This window comes from Chrysochloris asiatica, unplaced genomic scaffold (assembly GCF_000296735.1).
Source record: "Chrysochloris asiatica unplaced genomic scaffold, ChrAsi1.0 scaffold00116, whole genome shotgun sequence".
In the NCBI taxonomy this organism is placed as follows: Eukaryota; Metazoa; Chordata; class Mammalia; order Afrosoricida; family Chrysochloridae; genus Chrysochloris; species Chrysochloris asiatica.
In genome coordinates, this window is record NW_006408634.1 from 6240961 (window position 1) to 6259902 (window position 18942).

The window sequence follows — 18942 nt, forward strand, 5'->3', positions numbered from 1 at the left end:
TTTGAAAAATGATCCCAGTCAAGAATTGTCTAAGGAGACATGTTGGTGGTTGTTCTGCAGAGCTGTTTCCGGCTCATAACCACCATATAGAACAGAGTAGAACTGCCCCAAAGGGTGTTGTTTTTTTTACTTTTAATTTAAAACAATTTTTTTTATTGTGAACTGAGTGGTAGTTTACATAGGAGAACATTAGCTTTACACCGCTGTTTCATTGCAATGATTACAATCTCCCCCATACATCATCATTCAACAATATTTGCTTCCATTCCCTCTGTTTTCCTTTTTTTTTGAGGGGGGGATGGGAAGATGTACACAAACACACTCAAGAATATACAAGAATTCAAACAACCAAAGGACACATTGTGCAAGTCTGCCTCCTGGCCACCAACTCTTAGTCCCTCTCTTTCCATGAATCTAGAGTCCTCAGCTGCTCCCTCTCTTCATGCCCCCATCTTTGCCTCCATCTCTGGGGTCGTTGCTTCTCTGGATAAGGTCTTGCATTCTGCTTGTGCTCTTCTCCCTTGATGATCCTAGGGGCCTCTGTTTCTGGACTGTAAGATTAACTACTCCCCCGTTTTTGTACAAAACTTCTTTCTTTACAATCATGGCAGTCGCAGTTAGTCATGATAACAATTATTCACTATTGAATTGTAAGAATCTTATTCCCATCTCTTTTACCAGACCTATAAAGACAAGATGAAAACTATTCAGTTGGGTCTCTATCTTCCCCCGCACACTCTTAAAATAAACTCCCTCTTAAAACCTTGTAAGCCAGTCACTTTGTGCCTTTATCGCCCCCTCATTTTAGGTGGCCAGTGTCTAAGTTGCCCATCCCTATCTACCCTGTATACAGAGGGGATAGCATTGATACTTGATGTGAAGAACCCTTCGTTCCCTCTCTGTTGGAGCTACTGCATCCATGAGTATAGGTCAAGTTCATCTAACTGTAGCAATTTACCCTTGTTTCCTTTATCAAAAATTGTTTATATCTTCTTCTGGTTGAGTTTTGATCATCAAGCCATCGAGGCTAAGTCAAATGGGTACCATCTGCAAATTTGGGTGTTCTTGTGCATCTCCCCTCACTTCGTATCAGCTGGATGCTTCACTCTCAGCTCTAGCCCTCCATGGCTCAGTCCTTGTCCAAGGGCTCAGGAGTCCCCAGGTCTCACCACACTTTGGACCAACCAGCCCTTCCTCTACTCTCTCTCATCTCCATGTCAGTGGGAGTCAATGGAATGTGGTTGAACTCAGCCCATTTCTTCGTGGCTACCTTTCCCCCTTTTCTACTCACCAGTAGACTAATGTGGTCACCAGCTAGTTTTACATGCCTGTTCATGTGCTCTCTTTGAATGCTCGTTTTGGAGGGGGGTTACAAAGGGGTTTGGGGTATGTTTGGTCTATATTCTTTACAAGAACACATCACCAGGTCTTTTCTCCCATGAAGCCACAGAGTAGGTTCAAACCACCAACCTTTTGGTTAGCAGCTCAGTGCTTAAACATTGTGCCAACAAGGGTCCTACTTGTTCCCTAATGCAGCTGTAACAGAAATACCACAAGGGAGTGGCATTAAGGAACAAAAATTATTTTCACACGGCTTAGGACAGAAGTTGAAACTCAGGGCACCGGCTCTGGGGGAAGGCTTTCTTTTCTCTCTGGGCTCCAGGGGAGGGTCCTTCTCTCTTTTCATCTCTGTTCCTCTGTGCCTTGGTGATGTTCACAGACCTAACTTCCCCCAGCTCTGCTTCCTGAAGCTGTGCCTAATCTGTTCTTTTCATATCTTAAAATGATTGGTTTAAGACACACCCTATTATGCTGATATGGGCTCATTAATATGAAAACGAAATCCTATTGTCAAATGGGATCCCATCCACAAGTAAAACTAAAGCTGCCATAGAGTCAATCTGGACTCATAACAACCCTGTAGACAGAGCAGAACTGTCCCATAGTGTTTCCAAGGCTGTCGATCTTTACGGAAGCAGACTGCCACATCTTTCTCCTACACAGTGGCTGGGTTTGAACTGCCAACCTTTTGCTTAGCAACTGAGCACTTTAGCCATTGCTTCCCAGGGTTTCTTATCCATGGGGTTAGGATTGACAATAAGTGTTGGGCGGAGGGTTGTGCACACTATTCAATCCGTAATAAGGCTTGATAGATATGGAATGAATGAATGAGACCAGGAACCTCCCCCACAAGACCCACACTGGACAGAGCTCTCTACATGGCACTGAGGGGAACTCTCACTGCCTGGCATTTCCCGTGACTTCTGCACACTGGATCCCATGGGTCTTCCCAAAGACACTGGGGACTGGCCCAGGAACCTCACACTTAGGTCTAGCTGACCCCAAGTTCTTGACTCTCTGCCCAATTTCTCTCTCCCATTCCCTCAAGTTGGTCCAGGTGCACTAAAAGGTTAACTCAGCAGACTTGAGGAGTTCAAATCCTGCACATGCCAAAGAAAGGACTGGCCTTTGACCAACTTCTGGGACCTAACCTCCAAATCCTTGAAATATCCTACCTAACTAAACCAGTTGCTGATGAGTCCACTTCCATTCATGAGCACTCTATGCGTGTACTAGTAGGACTGTGCTCCATGGGGTTTCCTTGTCTTTATTTTGTTGTTATTGAGACTAGAACAGCAGAAGAAATACCAAGTCAACGTTTCTACATGTACAATTCAGTGCCCCTCGTGACATTCTTCAGTTGCGTGACCATTCTCACCCTCCTTTTCTGAGTTGTTCCTCCCCAACTAACATGAACTCACTGCCCCCTAAATTTCCTGTCAAATCTTTTGAGTTTTCTGTTGGAGAGAGCCCTTAAAAGAGCAAAATGCTCAAAGCAGACATTTTTCACTAGTTAAATGAGACTATTGTTTGGTTTTAAGAAGACTTCAGGAGATATTTTTGGCTTAAGGTTTAAAGATGATCTCAGGGCAGTATTTTCAGGGATTCATTCAGCCTCCATGGCTCCACAAAGTCTAGATTCCATGAGGATGTTAAATTCTAGTCTACATTCCCCCTCCCTTGTGATCAAGAGTCTGATGTATCTGTAGAGTTTTCATTGATTGACTGTGGAAGTGATTATTCCAGGGAACTTCTGGGAACACACAAATTACCAGCCTTTTGGTAAGGAGCCAACACTCAACCATTTGTGTTACCCAGAAGCCCCATCCCTAATTTGGGGGACACATTGCCCCTTCCCTGGATCTGTTGACTCTACAGACCAGTCCTCAGCATTCTTGGTGTGTTCCCCTGTGGGCCTGCGGGATCTGCCTTCAACAGACCCAGATCCAGCTCTCCTCTGCCTCAGAGAACTACTGACTAGGGAATCTCTGAGTTTCTTACAAAATCCTGAAAAGGAAGTGAGATGCAAATAACATGAGAAAGTGTCACTTCCTTTTTTTTTTTTAAAGTTTTTATTGTGAATTGAATGAAAGTTAACAGGCAGATCATCAGCTTTACATTCAACAAATCATACATCTTGTTTCATTACAATGATAATAATTCCCTCCATGTACCATCAGTTAACAGTATTTCTCTCTATTCATTGTAGCTTTTTTTTTTTTTTTTTAAGCACTCAGGCATATATAATAATTTACACCACCAAAGGGCACATTCTGCAAGCCTGACTCCTGGCTGCCAGCTCTCAGTCCCTCTATTCCCATGAATCTAGAGTCCTCAGCTGCTCCCTCTCTCCATGTCTCCATCTCTGCCTCCATCTCTGGCGTGGCTGCTTCTCTGGATAAGGTCTCTCATTCTGCTTGTACTCTTTTCCCTTGATGGTCCTAGGACCCTTTGTTTCTGGACTGTAAGATTAACTACTCCTCCGTTTTTGTTATAAAACTTCTACCTTTACAGTGTGACAGTCACAATTAATCATGATAACAAGTACTCACTATTGATTCATAAGAATCTTATTCCCATCTCTTTTTACCAGACCCATCTAGACAAGATGAAAACTATTCAGTGGGGACTGAATAGTTCCCCCGCACACTCTTAATATAAACTCCCTCTTGAAGCCTGGCAAGCCAGTCACTTTGTGCCTTTATCGCCCCTTCATTTTAGGTAGCCAATGTTTAAGTTGCCCGTCCCTCTCTAACATGTGTACAGAAGTGATAGCATTGATACTTGATGTGAAGACTCCTTCCATTTCTGTTGGTATTTAGAGTTACTACCTCCATGAGTATAGGTCAGGTTCATCAAATTGTAACAAATTACCCTTGTTTGCTTTATATTAAAAAAAATTTTTTTTAAAGCTTCCTCTAGTCGAGTTCTGATCATCAAGCCATCAAGGCTAGGTCAAATGGGTACTTGTACTATCTACAAACTTGTACTATCTACAAGTTTGGGTGTTCTTGTGAGTCTCCCCTCCCTTCATATTAGCTGGCTCTCAGCTCTAGCCCTCCAATGGCTCTGTCCTTGTCTATGGGCTCAGGAGTCCCCAGGTCTCACCAAACTTTGGACCAACCAGCCCTTCCTCTTCTCTCTCTCATCTCCAGATCAACGTGGAACGTGGTCAAACTCAGCTCATTTCTTCATTGCTGTCTTTCCCCCTCTTCCGCTTCCCAGTAGACCAACATTGGTGGTAGTCAGCAAGCTTGTATGCCTGCTCATGTGTTCCCTTTGAGTTTCATTCTTAGAGGAGGGGTTCACTTCCTTTTTATGTTTAACCAAATATCTTGGAACAAATTTCACTTCCCATGTACATGACCTTCACATACTAATTTGTGTTACTTAGAACTAAAAGGCCCTGAATTACCTCAGGATACCACATCATGCCAGCCGAGAACCACCCACCTGAGACCTTTCACCCCAAAGTCCCTATGTTCCCTGCCCTCCACCCCTTGTCCTGTAGCTGCCCTGTTGTCCAGATCCTGGCCTGGACTCTGTGGAGAGCAACCCAGGAGGAAGGTTGGGAGCCAGCTCTGTGGGGCCTTTGACCTTAACTCATAGCTTTCTTTAACTGCTTTAAGTTGGTTTTTCAATTTCTACAGACATGAAAACAGGCCTCTAAAAATATTCAATATATTGTGGACTGCGTGCATCAGACTTAAACCATGGTATATTCAATAGTCTCATCTGCATATAGAAGTTGGACCGTGAATAAGGAAGATACTAGAAGAATTGACGCATTTGAGTTATGGTGTTGGAGAGAATATTGGAAGTACCAGAAGAACAAACAAATCTGTGCTGGAAGACGTACAACCCGAGTGCTCCTTCATCTCTCATAACTCAGGCATATTAGCAGGAAGGACCAGTCCCTGGAGAAGGACATCATGCTTGTGAAAATGGAGGGTCACTGAAAAAGAGGAAGACTGAGAAAGAGATGGATAGATACAGTGGCAGCAGCAATGGACTCAAGCGTAATGATTATGAGGTTCGCACAGGACTGGGCGGTGCTTTGTCCTGCTGTGCATAGGTGTCCACCCATGTACCTCATGTACAGCAACCACCCATCTGCATGTTCCTGTTTTACTAAGCAGGTTTCAGTAGAGCTTCCAGACTAAGATATTAGGAAGAAAGGCCTGGACATCTACTGCCAAATTTCAGCCAATGAAAACCCTGTGGGTCACAATGGTCTGATCTGCAACTGATCATGGGAATGCTGCAAGGCCAGGCAACATTTCATTCTGTTGCGCGTGGAGACAGCATGAGTCAGGTGACAACATCCAGTCAGCTGATTACAATAACAACTGTCTATGCCACTAGTTCAAGGAGCTGTGGTAGCGTAGTGGTTACAAATCGGGCTGTGAGCCACAAGGTCAGCAGTTCGAAACTACCAGCTGTTCCATGGGAGAAAGATGAGGCTTTCTGCTCACATAAAGATTTACAGCCTCGGAAAACCTGTACAGGGTTGCTATGAGTCGGAACCGACTCCACAGCACACAACAATAGCATTCCACTAGTTCAGAGACAGAATCTCGCACTGGCCCTGGCCTGTGTCTTGTTGGAGCCCAGGTTCTGTTAGACATGAGGCAGTGAGTTTATATAAATGAGGAAGGAGGATGAGAATGGTTGTTAAGTACCGTTGAGACAGTTCCGACTCACAGCGACTCTGTATAGGGTTTCCAAGGAACAACTAGCAGGTTTGAACCAGCAGCCTTGTGATGATCAGTCCAGTGCTCATCCTACAGTGCCACACCAGAACTCCACAACTCCAAAAATGTAATCAGTGTCACTGAATTGTCCATGTAGAAATTGTTGAATCAGTGCATGTCCTGCTGTGTTTATTCTCAACAACATTTATTTATTCTCAACAAAAATCATTATGATGATTTTTTTAAGTACAGAAATGGTAGCCAGGCATCATCACTATTCTAGACTCAGGACAAAGGAGGTGATAAGTGATATATGGACATGTAGTCCATAAAATGGGAATTTTTAACGATTGGTTGAAAAAAGCATATGGTAGTCCCCCTTTCTATAAGTATTAACTTATAAATATTAACTCATTTAAGGCTCATAACATCTGATGAAGTAGGTATTGATAGCATTCCCATTGTATAGAAGGGAAAACTGAGGCAGAGCGTGGCTTTAACCAAGTGGTCCAAAATCACATAGTCGGCAAATGGAGAGGATTCAACCTCCTGGACTGTGCACTTCCACATGAAGGCCAGGAATCTGGTTCATGCTCGATCCTCTCTAGCTAGGAGGTGAGCTCTGGGACGAGACCTCTCTGACCAGAGGCTACAGTAGATGTTTAATAAACAATTTGTGGAGGGAAGAAGATAAGAGAGGAGTTCACACCCTTTCTTAGCCGCTGAGTCCTCCTGTAGCTCTCTGCTCTTGAGACTATATTTGTGGTCAAAGCATCTAATTCAAACCGGGTCTTTGTGGGTACTTGTCGCCAAAATAAAGCCACAGGGTCTCACGGGACTGGGTTCAGGATGGAGAAAAATGTACGGTGGCGCACGGGCGCCACCTGGAGAAAGCATACGGCTATGACAGGGCTGTGAGGCAATACCAGAACCGTTTCATCTGGGGATGTCGAGATTCCGCCTTTGCAAAGGGGTGCTGTGAAGTGTACTCATGGGCAGTTGTTTGGAAAAATCAATGAACGGACGCTGAGCTTTCAATCTTTGCTGACCACGACGCACAGTAAGAAATCATTTATGGTGAAAAGCAAGTCTCCAGAAATTGAGGAAATACAAATTGAGAAGTTTCAACAAACTGATACAGTCCTGGAGGGGCTCAGTATGTCAAGCTATTTGGAAGACATCCATATTTGTGCCCATTCCAAAGAAAGATGACCCAACACAATGCAGAGATCAACAAACAATATAATTAATATCACATGCAAGTAAAATTTTGCTGAAGATAATTTAAAAATTATTACAGCAGTACATCAGCATGGTGGTGGTAGTGGTGGTGGTGTGCCGTGGAGTCGGAGTCGGTTCCGACTCAGAAGGGAGCTCTCAGAAATTCAAGCCACATTTAGGAAACGATATGGAAGGAGGGATATCGTTGCATTTCTGTTAGATGGCTCTTGACTGAAATCAGAAAATACCAGAAAGATGTTTCCTTGTGTTTTATTGACTATGCAAAGGCATTTGACTGTGTGGCTCATACCAAACTATGGAAAACATTGAGATGAACGAGTGTTCCAAAAACTTCATTGTGCTTATGAGGAACTTGTACATAGACCAAGAGGCGATCATTCAAACAGAACAAGGGGATACTGACTAGTTTCAAATCAGGAAAAGTGTATATTAGGGTTGTGTCTTGTCACCATATTTATTCAATCTGTATGCTGAGCAAATATTCCAAGAAGCTAGATTATATGAAGAAGAATATGGAAACTCTATGGGCCACTCTACTGTGTCCTATGGGTCACTATGCATTGGCAGTGGGTTGGTTTGAGTTAGAGGGTGTTGAAAAATGCTGGAATAAAAAAAATGTATTCCTAAAAAAAGAAATCATTTAGCTACTACATGTTGCTGTGTACCATCTAGTTGATTCCCACTCATAGACACCCAATGAGATTAAAACTGCTCCATAGGGTTTCCTATGACAATCTTTACAAGAGCAAATTACCAGCGTTTTCTTTCAAAGAGCTCTTAGGTGGGTTCAAACCACTAACCCTTTGGTTTGTAGCCAAGTGCTTAACCATTGTGACACCAGAGCTCCTAAAACATCTACATAGTTTCACAAAATAGTAGCACCTTGTACTATGTGACAAGGAGCATGGTGGCTCTGTAGAACAAGCATTGGACTGCAAATCACAAGGTTGGAGATTTGAACCCACCAGCCACACCTCAGGCTAAGGATGAGCTTTGTGCTCCTGCGAAGATTTCCAGCCTGGGAAACCCTACACAGGGTCGCTATGAGTCAGAACGGACTCAATAGCACGTAACAGCTATGTGACACTTTTTATTTTATTCCATTCCTTCCTATTTATAAAATGCTGGTCTAAACCACTTTCCATAGGATTGATTCTGACCTATGGCAACCCCATGTATCGTAACAGTAGAACTGCACTCCATAGGGTTTTCAAGACTGTGATCTTTTGGAAGCAGTTTGCCAGACCTTTCTTCCAAGGAACCTCTAGGGTAGGTTCAAGTAACCAACCTCTCAGTTAGTAGTTGAGCACTTAACTGTTTGTGTTATCCGGTGACTCCATTTCAGGAATGTTGTTGTTGTTGAGTGCCGTCAAGTCGATTCCGACCCATAACAAACGTAGGGTCTGCTTTATCCGTGACATCGCAATAGGCATTAGGGCTGTCCACAAATACCCTTCCTCTTTCTCCTTCCATACACAGAAAGACTGCACTTCCCACTCCTACCCCACCCCCTTTATAGTCAAGTGACGCATTTGTCTCAAGTGAAAGGGACATAGGTCATCCAAGTAGTGTCAGAGTCTGTGCTATTTTCTCTTTTTGGGACCCACAGAGACTGCCAACATAGCAGATAATGGCTGTCTCATGGACCTGGGTCATGGTGTGAGCAGAGCCTTCACCAGGCCCACAATGCATCAGTAGTAATATTTGTTAAGTGCCATTAAGTCAGTTCTGACTCACAGCAACCCTGTATAGGGTTTCTGAGGAGCAGCTGGTAGGTTTGAATTGCTGAAGCTTATTCTACAGCCACACCAGGACCAATAGTGTTATTGTTATTAAGTACTGTTAAGTTGGTTCCGACTCATAGCAACTCTGTATAGTTTCTGAGGAGCAGCTGGTGAACTTGATCTGCCAACCTCTGGGTTCAAACTGAACTTGTGGTCCAGTACATTATTCTACAGCGCCACACCAGAACCAAAATTGTTGTTGTTAAGTGCCATCGAGTCGGTTCCGACTCCTAGTAATCCTGTATAGGTTTCCAAGGAGTGGCTGGTGAATTTGAACTGCCGACCTTGTGTTTCAAACTGACCTTGCGGTCCAGTGCATTATCCCAAAGCACCATACCAGGGCTCCATGGACCAAAAGTAGTGGAGAGAAATGAACCTTTGTTGCCTTAGGGCCACTGTGATTCTAGAACTGTTTGTTATAGCAGCAGCACCAAGCCTGTCCTGGCTGATCCAGTCCCAGTAAAGCTTGAGATGTGGAAGTCTCAAACAGTGAATGAATGAACAAATACTGTGGCCATCCTGTGGATTCTGGCTCAAGGCCAGACCATGTGTGTCAAGAGTACAACTGTGCTCCATAGGATTTTTCAATGGCTAATTTTGTCCCCAGCAGATCACCAGACCCTTCTTCTGAGGTACCTGTTGGTGGATTTGAACTTCCGATCTTTCATTTTTATTTTTTTACTTCTAATCTTTTAGTCGAATCGACTTGACAGCACTTAACAACAACAACAACAATCTTTTAGTCAGCAGCTGAGCTTCTAAACATTTATGCCACTCAGGGATATCACAAACAAAGAATTTTAAAACAAAGAACAAAAAAAAAACCTTTCTTTGGCCTTGAGTCCATTTCAACTCATGGCAACCCCATGTGCTAGAGCAGAATAGCTCTGTAGGGTTTCTGGTTGTGTTCAATATGGAAAGATTGCCAGATCTTTCTTCCACAGCACCTGAGTGAGTTCAAACCACCAACCTTGAGGTTCATGGTTATTTATATTGAGTTTATTCTGACTTACAAAGACCACCATGTGTGTCAGAGTAGAACTGTACTCAATAGGGTTTTTATTGACTGATCCCCGACCCCCCCACCCCCCCGGAAGTAAATTGTCAGGTCTTTCTTACAAGGCACTTCTGGGTGGACTCAAACAGCCAACCTGTCAGTTACCTTAACCGTTTGTGCCACTCAGGGACTTCCTGAATAAATGTTATTAAGTGCTGTCACGATGGTTCTGGCTCATAGTGACCCTGTATGGGTTTTCAAGGTGCAGCTGGTGAGTTTGCACCACCAACCTTGCAGTTAGCAGTCCTGTGATTATCCTACAGCACCACACCTGAATGAATGGCTAGCAGGAAATAAAATCTCCACTAAATAAAATCTCCACTAGCAAGGTCTCCCCCTGGTGGTGCTGTGGGTTAACCACTGGACTTCTAACTCCAATGTCATCAGTTCAAACCCATCAGCAGTTCAAGCTGTCTGCTCCTGAAAAGAGTTCTCGTTTTGTTTTGTTTTTTTTGGAATCTCTAGGGAGTCCTAGTCTGTCCTGTTGGATTGCTGTGAGGGTGAATTGAGGCAGCAGCAGCAGGCTTGGGTTTGGGTTTGGGCTAGACATAGAAAAAAATGCCCTGTATCAAACTGGTACACACACACACATACACACACACACACACACTTGCAAACACGCTGGGGGAAGAGGCAGGCTCCGCCTTTTATTTCCTGTAATCACAGCTCTTCCCCAGCCCCACCCCAGCCCACTGCTCAGGACTTGGGGAACCTGAGGTCCCTGTCGAGGGAAGAGGAGCTATAGAGGAAAGGAGAACCTGGGAGATGGGGTCAAGGAGGGAGAGAGAAACAGGGAGGCAGACAGAAGATGGGAGAATAAACAGAGAGGTGAGGAGAGGGATTGTGAAGACAAGGGGGCAAGAAACGCAGAGGGGAAGGAAAGGAGGGTCGACACAGGGAAGCAGATACATGGGTCGCAGAGTCGGGGAGAACGGAGAGAAAGGGAAGGAAAGAGACCCAGGGAGGGCCCCACGAGGTTTCAGGGCCGGGGTGTGGTAGGTCCTAGGAGTCCTTGCTGATGGTGGAGCCAGGACCCGTACTGGATCCCTGGCCTCCGCTCGACTCAGACTCTGTGCTTTGGCCTTCCTGACCCCCACTGGACTCAAGGTAGCCGGTGGAGCCCAGGGAGCTCTTAGAACTGGCGGGCAGGAAGGCGGCACCGGAGCTGGTGGAGACGGAGTCTCCCAGCGTGGCTCGGCTGGATCCGTGGCCCGTGCTGGAACTGGGGAGGCCAAAGGTGACATGGCCTACATTGGAGCTGGTGGCCCGCCCGGCGCTGGACGTCAGGATGCCGTTGTTGGTCCGTTGGCTCAGGATGGTGCCAGGAACGATGCCGCTGTTGCTGTGCGCGCTCACTAGGACAGAGCTGTAGCTGGCCACTCGGGTACTGTCGCCCTTGCGCGCCGCCTCCGCCAGTTCTTTCTGGTGCTGTTCCCGGGCCTGCTCCCGCGCCAGCTCCCGGGCCTCCAGCTAGGGGGTGGGGCAAGTCAGATTGGTGTGTGTGGTGGGCTGAGGTCTCCCACATCCCTCCTGCAGTGGGCGCCCACACTCACCGATTTCACCACTAGGCTCAGGAGCTCCTCCTTGCTCATAGGATAGTCATCTTTGCCCTCAAAACCTGGGTGGTCCTCTCTAGGGTCGGGGGAGACAGGAGGAGGCTGGACTGTTGACCCGAAAAGGGCCAGTGGCTTCTCACTGCTTTACACAGATTCTGAGCCAGGCCCAGTGCCCTCTCCCACTCTGGTTTGCCAGGCCCCTATTCTCCACCACTGGGTGGCAGTTTATGTCAGGGTGTCACTTTGGTGAAGCTAGGGCTCAGTGGCTTAGCAGATACTGGACTGGGTGTTCTTCTGTATATACTGTGATATATGATGGTGGTGGTTATGTGCCGTGGAGTCAGTTCCGACTTATAGCGACCCTGTACAGGGTTTCCGAGGCTGTAAATCTTTACGGGAGCAGAAAGCCTCATCTTTTTCCCGTGGAACAGCTGGTAGTTTTGAACTGCTGACCGTAAGGTTGGCAGCCCGATTCATAACCACCACGCTACCAGATGTTGTTAGGTGTCATCAAGTCAGTTCTGACTTACAGTGACCCTCTGCACAACAGAAGAAAACACAACGCAGTCCTGGGCCAATCTTACAATCGTTGCTGTGCTGGAACCCATTGTTCCGGCCACTGTGTTAACCCATCTCATTGAGGGTCTGCCTCAGTTCCACTGAACCAATATGATACCCAGCATGATGTCCTTCTCCAGGGACTGGTCCCTCCTGATAACGTCCTGATGAAGTCTCAGCATTCTGACTTCTAAGATGCATTCTGGCTGTACTTCTTCCAAGACAGATTTCCTGACAGTCTGTGGTATAGTTAGTGTTCTTGTCAACACACCATCATTTGCAGACATCGGTTCTTCTTTGGTCTTCCTTATTCAGTGTCCAGCTTTCATACACATATGACACAACTGAAGTATTGTATGTCGTTGTCATTGTTAAGTGCCACTGAGTCAGTTCCAACTCATAGCGACCCTGTATAGGGTTTCCAAGGAGTAGTTGGTGGATTTGAACTGCCGACCTTGTGGTTCGCAGTCCAGTGCTGATCCTACAGCACCACATAATGTAATGTAATGTACTATATATATAATGTATGTACTATATGTAATGTACAATAATGTAATCATCTTTCACGACGGAGCAGTCAGTTAAAAGGGGGTGTCTTCTAGGGGTATGGCCTGTTTCCAGAATACCAGCGGATGTTCTAACAAACCTGCATGCAGCTCTTGGACCTGCTAGACCTACCTCTGTGTGAACCAAACCCTTATAGTAAATATTTATAGACAGATTGTGCGTATATATATTGTTGTTGTTGTTGTGAGGTGCCATTGAGTCAGTTCCAACTCATTGTAAAGGTTTTCTGAGGAGCAGATGAGCTTGAACTGCCAACCTTGCAGTTCAAACAGGTTTGCAGTCTGGCGCATTAACCCACAGCGCCACACCTGGACTCGTGTATGTATATATAAAACCAAAAAGAATCTGACAAAAAATTCCTCGGCTGTCCAGTCAATTCTGCCTTATAGCAAACTTACAGAACAGAATAGAACGGCCCCATAGCACACTACCACATCTTTCTCTGGAGACTGGTAGATTCAAACCGGCAGCCACACACTTAAGCACTGCGCCACCAGGGTGTATGTGTTGCCATCAAGTTGGTTCCGACACATAGCGACCCTCTATAGGGTTTTCAAGGCTATAAGTTTTCATACAAGTAGAAGCCTTATTTTTGTTGTATGAAGCAGTGGGTGGGCTCGAACCGCAGACCTTGTGGTTAAGTGTAGCTTATACTACAGAACCATGGCGCTCCCATATATATAGATAGATTGGTGTTGTTGTGAAGTGCTGTCTAGTCAGTTCTGATTCATAGCGAGGAGCAGCTATGGAAATAGAACCACCAACCCTGTGCCATACCAGGACTCCAGATAGACAGATGTTTTGTTGTTACTGAGTCCTGGTGTGGCGCTGTGGGTTAATTCACCAGATTGCAAAGCCGTTTGAGCTGAAAGGTCAGCGGTTCAAGCTCACCAACTGCTCCTTGGAAACCCTACGCTTCACAACAACAAAAGCTATAGAGTCCGACTCATAACAACCCGCTATGGGGTTTCTGAGGAGCAGCTGGCAGGTTTGAACTGCTGACCTTCTGGTTAGCAGTCACCTATAGCATCACCCAGGACTCTAGATCACCTATAGCGTCACCCAGGACTCTAGATCACTCGTTTTGCTCCTCTGGTGCCCCAGAGTGTGCTGTTGACCCCAGGGACTCTTGGGTCCCTCCTTCTCCCTCCTGGGCCCCCTCGAGAGCTCAGTCCTCACTTACCGGTTGTCTGGGATCTGAGGCAGGGTTGCCTTCTTCCGCAGATCTTCCGGACTCTGGCCCAGCACTGGAAGCGTGGTACTGTACAAGCTGGAGGACGTGTAGTTCTAGAGGGGAAGGAAGCTCCATGGGCACCTCTGGCTCATACCCCAGGCCTGGGCCCTCTACCTGTCCACCCGCCCATCCACCTTGACATCCAGGAAGGCCTGCACTGTCAGCAGTTCCACCACCCGCTTCTCAATGAGACCCAGGAAGAGGCCTATATCTCGGTCCCGCATGTGGGTCTTGACTCCAAGGAGGTCATCAATGATGGTCCTGTCACAGTGGGCCCGGGTGAAGAGGAGCTGGAGGCCTAGGGTGGGAAGAGGTGGCTGTCACAGACCGAGGGCCCGCTGGGTACCAGTCCTTCCCCAATGCTTAATCCACAGTACCATGGGGGCTTCTTATTAGTGTGTGTTGTTCTTGTTAACTGCTGTCAATTCGATTCCAACCCATAGAGACTCTGTATAGGGTTTCTGACTAGCAGGTGGTTAGCTTGAATCAGCAGCCTTGCAGTTCAAAGCGACTTTTGCAGTCCAGTACATTAATTAACCCATAGCACCACACCAGGACTCCATTAGTGTATGTTATTAAGTGCTGTCGAGTCGGTTCCAACCCATAGCGACCCTGTATAGGATTTCCGAGGAGCAGCTGGTAAGCTTGAACCGCCGACCTTGCAGTTCAAATGGCTTTGCAGTCTGGCGCATTAACCCACAGCGCCACACCAGGACTCCTCATTAGCGTATTGTTGTTGTTGTCAAGTTCCTACCCATAGCGACCCTGTATAGGGTTTCCGAGGCTGTAAATCTTTACGGGAGCAGAAAGCCTCATCTTTCTCCCGCGGAACCGCTGGTAGTTTCGAACCGCTGACCTTGAGACTGTCAGTCTGAGTTTTAACCACTATGCTACCAGAGCTCCTTTCCATTAGTGTATGTTGTTGTTGTTATGTGCCATAGAGTCAGTTCCGACCCATAGCGACCCTGTATAGGGTTTCCGAGGGTGTAAATCTTTACAGGAGTAGAAAGCCTCATCTTTCTCCCGCGGAGCAGCTGGTAGTTTCGAACCGCTGACCTTGAGGTTAGCAACCTGATTCGTAACCACTATGCTACCAGAGCTCCTTTCCATTAGTGTATGTTGTTGTTGTTATGTGCCATAGAGTCAGTTCCGACCCATAGCGACCCTGTATAGGGTTTCCGAGGGTGTAAATCTTTACAGGAGTAGAAAGCCTCATCTTTCTCCTGCGGAGCAGCTGGTAGTTTCGAACCGCTGACCTTAAGGTTCACAGCCCGATTCGTAACCACTATGCTACCAGAGCTCCTTTCCATTAGTGTATAGATACATATAAATAACACAGAACAGAAATCACAGAAATTACATAAACAGACTTTCACATACGGTCAAAGGATTTTTGATCAAGATTGCAATGGATAAAAAAAATAGTATTTTTCACAAATGCTGTTGGAATAAATGTATATGCATCTGGCAAAACATGACCTTAACCCTTACTTTGTAACCATTTACAAAAATTGAAGACATTTTACCACAAATTGTTCAATCCCATTGGTAGATATTTACCAAGAGAGCTTAAAACATTGCTGTTGTTACGTGCCATCGAGTTGGTTCCAACTCAGAGAGAGAGACCTATGCACAATGGAATGAAACACTGCCCGGTCCTGTGCCAATCTCAAAATTGTTGTTACACTGGATGGATGGATGGATAGACACAGGGTAGATGGATGGACACTGGATGGATGTAAGATGTATGGACACAGAATCGAAGGATGGACACTGGATGGATGGATGGATGGATGGATAGACAGACACAGAATGGAGGAAAGGGTGCCGTATGGATGGGTATAGGATTGATGGATGGATGTTGGATGGGTGGGTATAAGATGGATGATGAACATGGAATGGATAGGTATTGGATAGATGGATGGGCACTGGGTGGATGACCAATGGCTGGCTGGATAAAAGATTGATGGATGAATGATAAGCTCACCTTGGATTCCCAAATGAGAAAGCTGGGGCTGGGAAAGGGGCCGCTGTAGGTGCTCACCAGTCTTAAGCTTCTCCAGCAGCTGCCTCAACTCCTGAAAACGGATATCCAGATCCGAAGCCTCTGCGTGCACCTCGTCCACACGCTGCTGCAACGCCGCCCGCTGCTGCTCCCACAGTGACCTCTGGGCCTCCTCTCCTGCGCGGGCACTCACCATGGCCTCTTCCATCTGTGAGAGAGGGGCGGGAGAGGGGTGGTGAGGGGCCAGGATGGAGGGTGGGACCTGGAAGAGGTGAGGGGCGGGGCCTTGGAGATGTGGGGCCCGGTGTGAACGGGTGTGGGCGTGGTCTGACAAGAGGAGCTGGGCTGAGGAGGAAACTGGCCAGCGGTCAGGAGGGCGGGGCTGGAAGATTGTCTAGGCGGGGCCTGGAAGAGGGCAGCTGGTTGTTAAGGACTCATACATAGAGACCCTAGATAGGGTTTCTGAGGCTGTAAATCTTTATAGGAACATAAAACCTTATCCCTCCGAGTAGCTGAAGGCAGATTTTGCTGCGGTTAGCAATCCAGTGGTTTCTCTACAGGATTCCAGGTGGGAAAAAGAAGAATAGGGAAAGGGACCGGGGAGAGGATGTAGGAGGTTGGAAAGGGGGGGAAGGGAGGGAGGGGCTCACTCACCTCCTTAATCTCTTCCCGTAGGTGCTCCAGTTCCGAGTTCTGTTCATTGATGAAATTGAATTCAGCGAAGTTTCGTTCCTCAACTAGTCCAGAGGCAGAGACACGCAGAAGAACGGAAAAGTTGTATTACAACAGAACGACACACAGAAATGTTGACACAGGTTCATGACAACCAAGACACAGGTGAAAACGCAGGGGACACGGAAACACACAGGCAGAAACCCCGAGAAACAAAGAGCGAGTGAGAGGGAGAAAATGGTAGAGGCGGGTAATGAGACAGAGACCTGGAGGAAGAGACGGCAGTGTAGACTCGGAGGGAAACACGAGGACACCGGGTTGAGTGAAAAACGTGAAGGGGGACCAGCCAAAGATGGAGAGAGAAACACACAGATCTAGACTCTGGCAGAGGGGACAGAGGGAGGAGGAGAGAGAAGGGGGCAGAGACAGAGATGGGGAGCGAGGAAGCCACACAGGATCAGACGGGGGTAGGGAAAGACAGTAAGAAGCAGGTGGGAACGACGCAGCACCTTCCATCCTAATCCCTTGCTTGCTGCAGCCCCAGTGAAGGCAGGAGTCAGGGCAGGAGAGGAGATAAACAGTGGGGATTGCATTGGGGAGGTCCTTGGGCCCCCTTAGCCCCCTCCCTTAGACTGCCCTCGCCGCCCACCGACATCCCACTCACTCTCCAAGTACTTTTCCACCAACGTGTCCGGGTCACTCTCCCCTGTCAGCTGCGACAGTTTTTTCAGGGTGTCCTCATACCGAAGCACCAGCTTCTCCTGCGAGGTCTTGCGGAGACCTTCGGCCACGTCCCGGGCTGGGGGCATGGAACTATAAGGACTGCAGCCAATCTCATTCTGCCCAGAGGGCGCTCTTCTGGTGAGCAGCCTGCCAGCTGCCTTCCGCTTTTTCCAAGGCCGTCTCCCGAAGCCCCGCCCACAGAAAGGCTACCCACCTGATGCCCCGCCCTCAATGACACACCCTCCCGAGGTCCGCCCCCTGAAGCCCCACCCTCCAGATGTTCGGCAAGTCCACGAACCGGCCCCTCCTCCGTTTACAGCCGACCTGTCCCGCCTGTTAGAGTTGCGCCGGTCTCCCCCTCCCTACCCGGACGACCCCAGCCTAGGAGCCCCGTAAACGTCAGGCCGAGCCTTACCCCGCTGAGCCCGCTTCTCCATGATGGCGGGATCCGGCTGTCGCTCGTTGTTTTTGAGCTTGAGAAAGGCGTGCAGCTGCTCCAGGTGTGAAATCTGCCTTTGCAGGGCCTGCGCCTCAGTCTCGCTCTGGGCCACCTCCTTTTCGGCCCTCTCCCGCAGCAAGCCCATCTTGGTCTTTGCCTCCTCCCTGGGGGGCGCAGAAGGAATCATCCCGAGGTCAAGGGCACTGGGAGTTGGGTTGGAGGAGAAGCAGGAACTAGGAGGGGTCCACAGAGCAGGGCTGTGGAAGAGATGGAAACCTCAAAAACACAGACAGAGGGTGGAGATGGGGAGTGAGGAAGCCACACAGACCAGGGAGAGAGGGGTGCAGAAAGGAAGGAAGGCAGTTAAGAAGAGGGTGATAGCCAGGGGGTACCTTCCATCCTAATTTATATCCATTCCTGTCTTGCTGGAGTTGCTGAGCGTGGGGTGTAGAGACAGGGAGAGGGGACAGAGGCAGGAAGACCCTCAGAGAGGGGTGGGTAGAGATTGATGAAGGGGAAATGAGGACAGATGGAGGTGGAAGGAAGAGGAATATTGCCCCACGCAACAATAAATAATTCAAAATGCCCCTTGTGGACAAGGTGGGCCAAACGGGATGAATCACAGGGGGTAAGGTATGGGACTTCATCCTCTAAGGAACTGGGTAATGGGGGGGGGGGAGGGAAGCAAAGGGGGCATCCGTTCTGAATGACGGTCTATGCTCAGAGTCCCCATTGACCTTTCAGAGGCTTATAAAAAGGTGTGTCCTAAGCCACTTGGGCCCAGTCGCCCCCACATCCCACCCATGAGGCCCTACCTGACGGTGTAGGCAGAGTTGGAGGAAACCATGAGGGTGCTGACAGCCTGCCTCAGAAGCTGGATCTCCTGGGGAGAGGAGAAGACAAACAGACCCCAATTCTGATAGCCTGGTTCCATCTTCCAGGAAGGGTCTCCCCTTCCGGTCCTATTCCCACCACACCAAGGAAGAAGTGGCATTCTGGTGTCTCCAAAATGTGGGCCTGCCTAGGAACAGGCTCTCCCGGAGGTAGGGGGTCTTAGGAACAGGCTCTCC

General features: G+C 47.7%; 1 protein-coding gene across 1 annotated transcript in view; it reads right to left on the reverse strand.

Annotated features, from left to right (window-relative positions):
* Positions 1 to 11120: 11120 nt before the first annotated feature.
* Positions 11121 to 18942, reverse strand: part of CCDC114 (coiled-coil domain containing 114) — a 27621-nt gene continuing 19799 nt past the window's right edge. Inside the window, exons 6-14 of the mRNA XM_006868390.1 lie at positions 18688 to 18755; positions 17849 to 18036; positions 17375 to 17509; positions 16693 to 16775; positions 16078 to 16246; positions 14168 to 14331; positions 13983 to 14086; positions 11672 to 11750; positions 11121 to 11588 (exon numbers count right to left, since the gene is read on the reverse strand). Coding sequence (XP_006868452.1) covers positions 11121 to 11588; positions 11672 to 11750; positions 13983 to 14086; positions 14168 to 14331; positions 16078 to 16246; positions 16693 to 16775; positions 17375 to 17509; positions 17849 to 18036; positions 18688 to 18755 — 1458 coding nt within the window. The remainder of the gene's footprint in view (positions 11589 to 11671; positions 11751 to 13982; positions 14087 to 14167; positions 14332 to 16077; positions 16247 to 16692; positions 16776 to 17374; positions 17510 to 17848; positions 18037 to 18687; positions 18756 to 18942) is intronic.